This window comes from Tigriopus californicus, chromosome 8 (genome assembly GCF_007210705.1).
Source record: "Tigriopus californicus strain San Diego chromosome 8, Tcal_SD_v2.1, whole genome shotgun sequence".
In the NCBI taxonomy this organism is placed as follows: Eukaryota; Metazoa; Arthropoda; class Copepoda; order Harpacticoida; family Harpacticidae; genus Tigriopus; species Tigriopus californicus.
The window spans coordinates 2,321,348-2,333,654 of NC_081447.1; the positions used below are offsets into that span (position 1 = coordinate 2,321,348).

Sequence of the window (12,307 nt, forward strand, 5' to 3'; positions counted from 1 at the left end):
CGTCCCACTTAAGAGCTTCAAAAACGGGCTAGGTTTCTGCCCTTTTGCACATCCAAACCGTTAAACTTCTTCAATTTTGACTTGGCGTGAAACAACATTTTTTGCTGGAGCCTGGTGATCACGGTTTCTGATTGAGAAAAATCTGGCTGATCCTTTGATTGGTTTTGAATGTGTGAAATACGTTGATCCCAGTTGACAGGTAACGACGAAAAACAGACTCATAACTTCTCTTCATTTAGCCCTCTAACAGGATCCGTCTGGAGCCAAGGGTGTACGCAAGAGAGAGAATGCTCTTCTCTACTTGTACGTTAGCGGATAAACCTCAGTGTTTCCAAATGGCGTCAGCATTAGCCATTTTGGTAAGTAATGACTCAGTTTCTTGTGGTCCATCCCCAGAAACATATGAGCAATGCGATCCAAAACCAAGTTGCTCTCTCCCAACTTTATTTTTGAGCTGACAGTAGTTAGTTTCTTTTGCTTGTCGCTCATTCCTTGACATTTCAGTAAAGTTGAAAAAACTTGGTGACTCTATCAGGCTTAAGCACCATGAAGTGGTCAAGACTGGGCATCACTGCATCATACACGATGGAGCATTCGAACGAGTGCCTGTTGATAGAATACACTCTGAGAGTTCACCAATGAGGGACGCCGTATGTAACGAAGGGAGCTGCCGACCGACGACCGGACGTAGGAGGGAGAGAGGGAGGTAACAGTTCTAAGGAGGGCGTGCTTGCAAGGTATTCTGGACTTGTTCAAGGCTTATCAGACGAGAGTACTCTAATCAAAACTGGAATAATACAGCAAGAGACAAGAGTAATCTAGTCCTGCTAGCTCAGCCGTGCCCTGCCACTATAATCTAATGTAACGCCACGCACTTAGCCAACAAATACTGCGGTGTTGCCCGTGATTATCTAGGTTCAAACTTGACCATGTTGTCCGAGTAGTGGCAAGAAAGGAGCCATGAATAGCAATCATGAACCCATCACCTCATTCGACTCAGGCACCTTTGCCTATCCTTCACATGATCTTGAGTTGTACGAGAGTGAGGATGAAAACCCAGGCAATGACAACCATCACGGCTCCACGGGGTTGGCTAGTGAACAGCCGTCGAAGGAATGTCCTATTTGCCGTTTTGTGTCCAATGATGAGCTCAGATACAACTACGGGTGTCGGAGTTGCTTCAGTTGTCGTGCCTTCTTCAGGAGGGCTGTTCCACGAATGGATCAGCTGACTTGTCAACATGGAGGGAAATGTCTGATTGATTGTTCCAACAGATCAAGATGTCGAAAGTGCCGATTCGACTCGTGTCTACGGCACGGAATGAATCCCACTCATGTGATGGATGAAGATGCTAAGAGGAAGAGATTTTGGAAGGCCCACCAGAAGAAAAAGAGCGTTGCCAGTCAAAATGGCGGTAAGAAGAAGTTGCTCGAAGAGCAGTCCTCGGACACAGCTCCTTCGGGTTCCCGACGAACCACATCTTTCAATGCTGCTTTAAGTTCAGACAGTTCCACCCTCTCCAATGACGACTCCTCTCCCATCAAAACAGAACCAAAAGAAGCAATAAAAACGGAGCGAGTGGACGAGTTCCATTCGCTGGAGATGACCCAAGATCAGCTGAGTTCTGTTCCGGCCATTTGCGCGGTCAAGAGTGCTCCTCCTGCTTCAAACCTGTCTTTTCATTTCCAGGGAAGTAACGGCATTGCTCAACCCCGTTTTAGGGAGTTGGGTGTTGATGGGAAATCAAATCCATTTAGTCCCTGTTCCAGTAATGGGTTGTTCTCTACCGTTAGTTCTGAGGATTCAGTAGTAGTTTTAGCGAATTCCCTTCCTGAAGGCAGGCAAAGTGAATCAAAATCCAGGACTCGGCTTATCACCATGTTAATGTCTTGGCGAAAGATTATTGACACTCATATTGATATAGACTTTGCCACGTTAATGGCCTTTCAAGCGGCACATTTCAACCGCATTCCACTTCCCAAGAATCTCATGAAGGCGCACTTGAACCATTTGGACCATTTAATCAGTATGTGGGTACAATCTTTGGCCGAGTTTCAGGCTCTGAGCCTCAACGATCGTAAAAATCTTTTAGAAGAAAATCGATCAATGATATCGTCTTTCGTTGTTGCCAAATACCTCAGCCATGCCTCTTCTGGCAAGGACCAAGTGAAGTGGTTGCTTCTCGGATCCAACAAGTATGGACAATGGCTCAGAACCGCACATTTAGAACACATTGTCAACTTAGACATGTTGAATTTTGACTTCAGTAGCAGCCTTTTTGAGGAACCTCAATCCAAGTCAGCAATCAATCACCTCGCCCAGGGGATCCACCAATTCAAGGTAACTGAAGATTGGCTTTGCGTCATTTCATTTGCAAGTGCCTTCTTCACCCAACCGAATTCGGTAATCGTGTTCGAGGACCAAACCACAATTTTCAATACGTTCTTTGACTCCATGGAATTGGTGGATTGCTTGCAATGGGAAGTTGGGAACTTTTGGAACTTCTTGGAAAAAATCAAACAGCTCTCAAAGCTGCTAGAGGGGCTAGATTGGTCTGAAAGCCTCATCGCATCTCCGAAAAACTTATACACCTTGGATGAAGCCAAAGTGATAAACAACTTGATCTCTAGCTTCAATGAAAAATGCAAAGGCATCAATTACGGTGTGGAATCCGTTCGTGAGGTTGTGATGATGACATTGGAAGTTCCACCTTCTCCACAATTTTGTGAGCTCCAGGGTATCATTTGGAAACGGCGTATGGCAGCCATTTTGGAATCGTTTCCACAATTCTGTTCCTTAAGTCAAAGAGAGAAATCTACCATAGTAAGCAAGTCATTTTTCACCGCTACCGGCGTGCTGTCCTGTTGGAACGACCGATTCAAGAACTTCGAGGATCAGCTCTATTTTTTATTTGGTAAAGACGACCTGAAATACTTTGGAGAGAATTACAAAACGAAGTACCCTCTCGGTAACCATAGAATACTGACGGTCGAAAGCGTGATGAAATATCGAGGTCTGGATGTCACCGAGAGTTTGGAGCCATTGCGACTTGGACAGCAGCATCTTGAGGACTTCATCGTTTCTTACGAGCTCTGCTTGCTGATTCTAGTGGTGGCCCTCCTCTCACCAGCTCGCTATGAGCATTCTCCTTCTAGCGAAATGCAAGCAATGGAGTCCTTATGTGTGCAATTTGAAGGAATTCTTATTCGGAAATCGGGTGAAAGTGAAGACTTTGTTAAGAATAAGTTGGCCAAATTGGACCATCTTCGAGAAGGTCTCCAAAACTTCTGGATTACTTGCATGAATGTCAAGTGATATATTGTCAATGTGATTCTTCGATTGAAAACCCTATGTGATGAACATGTACTCAATAATAGACTCTTTTTGTTTGTCCAGCTTCCACTTTATTGTGCATAGAAATGCTCTTTGGGAGCCACATATTTGTGGCTGCAGTTCGAGACAGATATTTTTTGAAAAGATCTCCAACCAACCAATGGGATTTATTTGATACGGGGCGAAGTAAGGTTTAGAGGTTAATTCACGCAAATGGCAGAAACGACGGGTTACACAAACTTTACATAAAACCTGCCTGATCTACAAATTTACATAATTTATTCACATTTTCAACAAACATCAGCAAGCAATGCAATTATTGGAATTTGAAAAACGGAAAAGGCTACCTCGATAAATAACAATTTAGCAATCCTGCTATTATTGAATTATCAATTTTTTTAAAGAATGTTGAAATATACTCTCATTTTTATTAACGGTAGTTGCATAATTGAGGAACAAACGGGAAACCAGGTTAACTCACTTGGATTGAGAAAAACTCGCAAATAATGAAAACCAAGAGCGAGAAGTTGAGGAAAATTAGGCAGACCAATTTGACGGAACAATGGCCGATAAACGGGTATGAGCTGCAAAAAAGGCAAAATAAATTATATGCTGCATGGAAACTATACTGCTCCTGATCAACCCTGTATTCAAGGGCTAGCTAGATCTACGAACTCTAGGTCGTTCGTTGGTGGATCAGATATTTTATGAATACAAAGTTGAGTAATAGTAGCGGTAGGAGAGCCCGCAAAAAAATAATCTTCGACAATGTTGCTTTACTGAAAACCTTTCTAGTTGGCGTATTTTGAAGAGCGGATGAATGACCGCAGATGAGTAGATAAATATGTAGATAGTAATAAATAAACAAATTGGATGTAGGTGAAAAACATGTTTATGATTGAAGTTATTATACATCTATATGTAATTTCCACTAAGCACAGAACTTGCCATTTCAACATTTGAGCTGAGGTTGCCCCAACGGATATTTCATTCCTTGCGTTGGAACTTCGTACCTTGTGAAGGTTGACGATCATTGAAACCATTTTTGAGACATATCCTGCTTGACGTATTGGATTGCAATCTAATCTATATGTGGCTTCTGAAATAAAACTTGGGCCCATGTTGAAACGAATCCATTCCCCAATTGACAAAATGAAAATCTACACACTTCCATGAAACTGTTACAGTTCAAAACCTCGGTAAAAATAATCGTATAATCTCGAAATTGAAATATTGCGCTAGTCACCTTTGACTGAAGAATGACTGAGAGCACATTCCATTGCTGCATGATTCCTGTTTTCCGGAATTTGGCGGGATTTCACTCTAGACGAGAAAGAAAACAGCAGTTCCCTAACATTGTGTTCAATAAGAAAGAGATTTGTCGTGAAGTGTAGTTTTACCAAAAGTTTTGTGCCAATCCAATGTTTGCCTTGAATTTTAGTCAAATGATGGAAGATTTGGCTTCTGAGAGAAAAGATACGGGCGTGTTGCCGCCAGTCCCGTTCGAAATGGAACAACCCAAAGAGAATCGGGTTCCATTATTTTTTTCGGGCCATCCTCTGTCTGGAACAGATTTTGTTCTACCACATGTGTTCTCTTGCCACGACTTGGCTGAGCGATTAACCCGAATCGTATCACCTTTGTATCCATCCCAGAGAATGGAGGATGATGACAACTGTCAGCCTTCATTTGAGATTGATATCAAGCGATTGAATGTTTTGTTTAGTGAGCAAGTAGGAGCGTTTTGCATATCTCAGAGGAAATTGGCCTTGGGTACGGGTATGAATGCGGGCAAGGTTTCGTCTTACTTGAGAGAGCTCAGGCGGTGGGCAAATATAGGATCAAATGCCAAAAAGTTCTATTATTATGCATTTTCGTGGTTGACATTGAGCGTAAGGGATCGGATTGATGTATTTCATCCGATCTTGCCGACTCCGTTAGACTTTCCTTGTCTCGCCACGAATACTATTCCGGAGCTTGACAAGTTGTTGGTCGTGGTGAAGAAAGAACTGAAGCTGACTGGAATGTCCACTGACATGTTGGCTGAAGCTGTGGTTGGAGAAGAGCCAGAGGATGTTCTAAACATGATTAACAGTCCTATTCCGTGGGGCATGACTCCCGTTTGGTGGAAAATTGGGTACACTCGAATTTGGTTGTGGCTCAAGCAACCATCGGAAGAGAGACTGAAGATTGCGTCATCGCCGCTAAGATCAGTTATTTCCGCCAAGTGTACAATGGATCCAGATATCCCTGCCTTGTTCGAAGAGATTCGCGAAGACCTACGGTCAAATAGTCTCTCTTACAGTGTTATCGCCAAAGCAATGAAGTGTGAAGAGCGTGCCGTGAACAAGATTTTAGCCCGTGGCAAAAGTTGGACGGATAGTGATCCCGAACAAAAGTTGGTGTACTGTATGCTGTTGAAGTTCTTTGACAGTCGCAAATTTGCCAACTTGCCCACGGCCTATGGGTCTTCTATTCATCCCTCAGAAATTCATCATGACAAAGAGGACGATATCGTGGACATTAAACCAACTCCTAGGAAAATAGGCTCATCCCTGCTTGTATCAAGGTCCAAATTGTTCACCGCTTTGAAGCCTGTCAACACCGCGTTAGTGAGAGTGCCAAAAAAATCTCGCCCTGGGAAGCCCATCTTACAAGAATTTGCATTACAACCTATCGACACTAATGTTATTGCTCACGCCATGCTGGGTGAAATGAAGGAAGGCAAAATCACGCTGAAAAGCTTTGCCGAATGTTTGAACGTGAACAGGAGCTATTTTGCTTCCCTTATCCGACTACCCATTCCGTGGGAATCGACCACTGCACTTCAAAGATCAATCTACCATGCCATTAAACAATGGATAGAATGTAAACCAGAGGAGAGGGTCGAGTTCAAGAAGAACCTTATCTCGTTCAGACAAATCCAACTTCCCAAAAACGTATCCGATGCTAAGGAGAACGATTCTGGAAATTTGGAGATTGTTGAGAGACCTCGAACCCAACAACAGCGAGTTCGATTTTCTCGACCTCAACGAGATATTCTTGTCGAAAAATTCGCTCATAATCCAAAACCAACAGCTTCGGAAAAAGCTGCCATTGCAAAGGAGCTGCAACTGCCGTTGAGAACCGTGATGGTATTCTATTGCAATAGGAGACGCCGCCGCTTAGAAACTCAACCAAAGTCAATGAATGAAATCCAACATTAACCATTGAATATGAAACCGTTCTGTGATGAGATGGAAGGCTTGGGAATATCTTGATGACATCAAATATGATTGGTTAGCAAGAAATAAAATGGTTGTTTATTTGAGTTCAAGAAAATGAGTTTTTGACTTTGTCTTTCAGGAGGAAACGCGTACTGCATTGAGATACCCAGTTGTGATTGTCTTTGGTTCAATTCCGATTGGATTTGAATTCTTTTCATTCAACTAGCCATGATTCAATCTTGTGAGCTGACAATATCTTCCACGAAAGCCATGCTGGCAACGGCATTTTCCTGATTTCTTGCAAAAGCCACCATTTTTGCATTTAGGCTTACAAACACCTGTTGAGAAAGCAACGTTTTGAGGTTATCTTCACCGAAGGTTTGACGTATTTTCGCACCTTGCTTGCAGTTTTTTCCATTGAATCCTTGGGCACATTCACACAATTCGGGCTTGATGCATTTTCCTCCATTGCGACAACCACCAGTGCATTTTGCTAAAAATAATGTGTTCATTAGATATGGCCATTGACTTGTTCGTACGTGAAATCCTATGTACTCACGTTTATGGCAAAATCTTCCTCTATACCCCGTCGGGCATGAACAACGATTGTTTTCTATACACACTCCGCCATTTTGACATTTTCTCTTGCAATACGGTTTTTGCCGTTTGATTACTGCCATTGGACCTGGGATCGAAAATGCACATAATTTTACACTACGGCCAAGGCGGATGTACGTGGACCTGGGATCGAAAATGCACATAATTTTACACTTGGAAAATATTCGAATGGAATATTGGAACTCATTGTCCAATCTTCCGATAGGTCTGTGGCAATGAAGCAGACATGGTATATCTTAATAAAGTTACCTTCAAAGGCCTTGATATTTTGGCATAGCGAACCATAAGAACCAATTTTACACGCACATGTTCCCGAAACCGACAAGCACGTTCCTCCGTTCGCGCAGCCCATCAAATTGCAATCCTCCTTCATGGATCTCTTCAAACATTGCTTATCGGTGCATTCGAGTAACTTCTTGCGCTTTTGAATTGACGCAACCTCTCTAAATTGGCACCAATCTCCAAAAAATCCCGTGGGACAAAAGCAGGTCCCATCGTCCATACATTCTCCACCGTTTGCGCATGGTGGGTTACACAAAGCTAAAATGGTTTCAAATCAATTAACCATCAATTCAATTCTATTTTATACAACCATCAACAAACAAATTTTAGACGAATTACAACCTTTCATTTTGATAATACTGAGGATTACATTCTATGTTGCGGTTACAAAAGCCCGTGAAAAAGCAAACCAAAAAAAATTAGAAGAAAAATCCAACTCAAGTGCCCTGAGTATTTCTTACCTGAGCACCTATTAGGTGCAATGCACTCAAAACCAATTTTACACTTTGGGTCGCAAATTGGTTCACAAGCTAAGCCATCTCCAATGAAACCAACCGGACATGACCCACACACCACTTTGCCGTCATCAGTCAAAAGACACTCGTCAACTCCGCTAAAACAGTTAGTTCCTTCTGGACATGGAATCACTGAAAAACCTGAAATTGTCGTCAGTTTCAATTGCATTGGTAGGAAGTAGGGACTATCAAAAACTTTGGCTACCATGGCAATTGATTCCATCCCCACTCATTCCATTGGGACAAGTTCCACAAGTGAATGTCCCATTTTTCTCCCCACAGTCCACCCCAGGATAACACGGGTTAGATTCACACGGATGGAACGGTTTACGGCACAATTTACCATCAGCAACCAATCCGGTTGGACATGGGCCACATTCATAGGATTGTTGGTCGAACTTAGGAATGCATTGTGATCCATGATGACAAGGGTTGGGAGAGCACGGATCCGTAACGTAGCAGAAAATCCCGTTTCCAATCATTCCTGCTTGTAAAACACGAAAAAAAAGGCTCACCTTGTCATCAAACATGTCATAGATTATAAATTACCGTCAGGACAAAGCCCACATGAAAACACGGCGTGTCTTCCTTCCCAGACCCTAACACAATCGACACCTTCGAAACAAGGGTTGGGTTGGCAAGGATCCAATATGGAAGTGCATTTGATGCCGTTCCCAGTCAAACTTGCAGGGCAATTGCCGCATTTGAACTTGTCCGGGTAGTTAAAGCACTGCACTCCTGGATAACAGGGGTTAGATTGGCAATGGTTCGGGGGGTCTTTACACTCCTCGCCATCTCCGTAAAGTCCCCACGGACACGGACCACAGGTATGAGAGCGGTTTGAGTTCTCTACACTGCGGCATTTTACCCCTGGGTAACAAGGGTTGGGATGGCAAGGATCAACGGGTGTACAATTTATCCCGTTTCCAACAAACCCAGGGGGGCACATACCGCAAGTGAAGTTATTCTCACCATCACTGAGACATTTGACATTTGGGTAGCATGGCGAGGGTGAGCAAGGATCGTTTTGGTTTTGGTGTTGACAAACTAATCCATTTCCTATCATTCCCATCGGGCATGGACCACACTCAAATCCTTTGGCCTTGACAGAACATGTCAGATTGGCAAAACATGGATTTGGGTTACAATAATCCCGAATCGTCTCGCATTGTGTTCCGTTTCCCGTCATTCCAATTGGGCATGGGCCACACAAATATCCCTGACTGAGTCTAGCATCTGGAGTACAATTAACGCCCTCAAAACAAGGCTGAGAGTAACAGGGATCAACCCAATGGCAAACTTTCCCGTTGCCAGTCATGTTGTCTGGACAAGGACCACATGTTAGGATTCCATTCACATAGAGGCAGGTTGAGGCCGGGTGGCAGGGATTTTCCACCTCACATTTGTTGAAAGAAACAGCTTGGCAATGGATCCCATCACCCTTGTAACCATCTGGACATGCTTTACAGAGAGCTTGGCCGTCACTTTGGTAGCACATTGACTTCTCAAAACACGGATTGGTGGCCTCAAAGTGGCACAGGTTTGAATCATCGAGTATCTTGGTACAGTTGATACCATCCCCTGTGAGGAGAGGAGGACAATTGGCACACACAAAGTTATCTCCCAAGGGAAAGCAAGCCACTCCAGGATAACAAGGATCTGAATCGCACGGACTAAACGGTTGACATATCCTGCCGTTTCCACTCATGCGATATGGACATGAACCGCAAGAAAAGCCTCCGGATTGGTCTTTGAAGCAATCCACTCCCGGGAAACAAGGGCTGGGGGAGCATGGGTCTACTTCAGTACATTTGATCCCATTTCCAGTGAATCCGGGAGGGCAAGAATCGCACAGGAATCCGTTTGGTATTTCATGGCATTCCACACCTGAAAATGAGTAATTTTAAACATTAAATGATTCGATTGAATGGCACCATTAATGACGCATCTCATTTCCAACTTGCCTCGAAAACATGGGTTGGACCAGCAGGTTCCCAAATTTATATCGCATAATTCTCCGTTGAATCCTGGATGGCAATCGCAAGTGTCGTCTTCTAAACATCTACCATTCTGACAAAGATCGTTGCAGCTCGCAGTGGATACCTCACAATTGATTCCTTAAAAGCAAATTGAAGGTGCATTACTGGAAGATAGACCCGAATGATTGACATCTTAATTGAATGTACTACACGTACCTTTCCAGCCTTTCGGGCAGAGACATTCAAAGTCTGTTGAAGTGGACACACATTTGCCTCCATGCTGACAATCACAACGAACGGTTCTGATGATGAATTCCTGGAGATTGACCTCTCCACAACGGGGGTTCATTTCAAGGATAATAACCTGAGAACTATTAGGGCCAGAAGTAGGGGCTGTCCATTCCAAAATGTTCCCATCTACGAGGCTCAAAGACTCTGGGGCTGTCACAATCTTCTGGACCTCTCCGCGAACCCTGTAGAACCATCGATCTCCATTCAGGATGTGAAATTCTCGTTTTTTCACTTCTGATGCGTTTCTGGTAATCCATTTGCCATTATCCGAGCAAATCAAACATCGATCTTCTGGATGATTTGAGCCAATTGGAAAACACTTCTCTTGGAAAATGCAAATGTTCTTGTTCAATTGACATCCTTTGGTCGGAGAGCAATCCAAGCACGCTGAATCATACATCGTCAAGTTCCAGGAAACAATGGATGATGAGATATTTATTCGATTGTGTAACTCTATTTGGACTAGTTCTGGCTTGATCAGCTCACGGAATCGTTCTTCCACTGAATTGGTTATCTTGCAATACGATCGATTCTGTCGAACAACTACTGGCATTTCAAAGGGCACGGCTTTGTTTGCGGAACCATATCGCAAGGTACATTGTGTTCCACTTGGTTCCACACTCTCGTTTATTGGACACATCTTTTGACGCAAGTCACAATATTGATGCTCAATTTCTTGAAAAGACAAACTATCAATGACTGAGAATGATGGAGAAATGGAAATTGGGGATTACCTGGTTTCGTAGCACAATTAGTGGGAAGACAAAAATCTTTGTGAAGGCAGGGATGGGAACAAGCAAATGCATCTCTTAAATCCGGGGGGATCATCAGCTTTGATGCCAAGGCTAAAGATAACTCACATTGGTTCTCAATCAGTGGAAGGGTGGCTTTTATGAAGCGTTGCGATTTGGTGACATTCATATCTGAAATATAAGCCAGTTTAGCACAAGTGGCGTACATTACTCTGCAAGTACACATAACTCAGTAACCAAGAAACGGTAAGTTATCCTCCAAAGTGTGTTATTTAACTGTGGAAGAGGAAAAAAGTGCAAAATCCAGTTCCTCATCTTTCAAAGAGCGGGTACTACGTATATCGTGGAAATATGATCATAATTTGTTATCGTCTTTGAGCCAATGTACTACTTCGGGTTGAAAAAATTTGGGAGTTATTTGTACACCAGTGGTCAAGAATATTTTTTGCTAATATCTTGCTTTTCAGAAATTGATATCAACTTCGTGCCTAGTTATTTATCAAAAGTTCACAAATTATGAGTAAATGCTCCAAAATGGTATAGCGGCGATAAAAAAGATTTACAAAACGTTAAAAAAAAAATCACCTGCCCAATACAAAAATCTTACCTGAGATACAAATTTTAATGGGAATCATTATGTCTTCAGTGAAAAAAGGCCCGCAAGCTTTTGCCAGCGATGAATTGACAATTGTATTTGTGCATAAATCTCGAATCTCGTCTTGATTGTCCGGAACAAAAGCTTTAGAGTAATCATCCTGTGGAACAAAAATTTGCTCGCCTGGTTGTTCCAAGCGCATAAAGGTCAGATCTGACAGATTTTGAGGCTTATCCACTTGATCAGCACAAGTGACTACTTGATTTTGCTCTGGAGTGTTCAAGCGCGATAAACTAGAGAAATTGGGAACACGAAATTCCAAGCTGTCAGATGAGAATTCGATCTGGCACAAGCCATCAGATGAAGAGAAATCTCCAGCTAAACCCATCAAGGAGATGGATAAAAGACCATGGCCCCAATTAATCCGGATGATCCTTTGACTTGAGGATAGCACCTGAAATAGCAAAGGAATGAACCCGCCTCATTAGGATTTCCTTATCAGTAGTTGAAGCCTTGAGCGATTAAATGTCCCACTTACCCACAAGGAATGCTTGTGGTGAGCTTGCTTAACCATGAGGTGCTTTAATGAGTATTTCATTCCTGAGACAGACAACGTGCCAAATCTCAGTTCGATGCTCACCAATTCTTGGAACTGTCTTATGGAAACCTTCTTGATTCCAATAGTTCTCGAGTCTAAGCGTTCCAATTCGGCCGATAGCTGGAATTTTCAAAGAAT

At 42.9% G+C, this 12,307-nt stretch overlaps 2 protein-coding genes across 2 annotated transcripts in view; one reads left to right on the forward strand and one right to left on the reverse strand.

Annotated features, from left to right (window-relative positions):
* Positions 1-1,015: 1,015 nt before the first annotated feature.
* Positions 1,016-3,395, forward strand: LOC131884640 (uncharacterized; the record flags this gene model as incomplete). Its single annotated transcript, XM_059232477.1, is given in 1 exon segment — positions 1,016-3,395. A coding segment is annotated over 1 exon segment (2,300 nt), but the record flags the coding sequence as incomplete, so codon positions are not given.
* A 3,210-nt stretch (positions 3,396-6,605) lies between these two features.
* The window catches only part of LOC131884781 (von Willebrand factor D and EGF domain-containing protein-like), an 8,997-nt gene continuing 3,295 nt past the window's right edge, over positions 6,606-12,307 (reverse strand). Inside the window, 12 exon segments of the mRNA XM_059232662.1 lie at positions 6,606-6,877; positions 6,937-7,032; positions 7,099-7,224; positions 7,407-7,697; positions 7,901-8,095; positions 8,160-8,438; positions 8,504-9,841; positions 10,150-10,611; positions 10,711-10,899; positions 10,959-11,147; positions 11,584-12,025; positions 12,110-12,289. Coding sequence (XP_059088645.1) covers positions 6,762-6,877; positions 6,937-7,032; positions 7,099-7,224; positions 7,407-7,697; positions 7,901-8,095; positions 8,160-8,438; positions 8,504-9,841; positions 10,150-10,611; positions 10,711-10,899; positions 10,959-11,147; positions 11,584-12,025; positions 12,110-12,289 — 3,903 coding nt within the window. The 3' untranslated portion in view covers positions 6,606-6,761.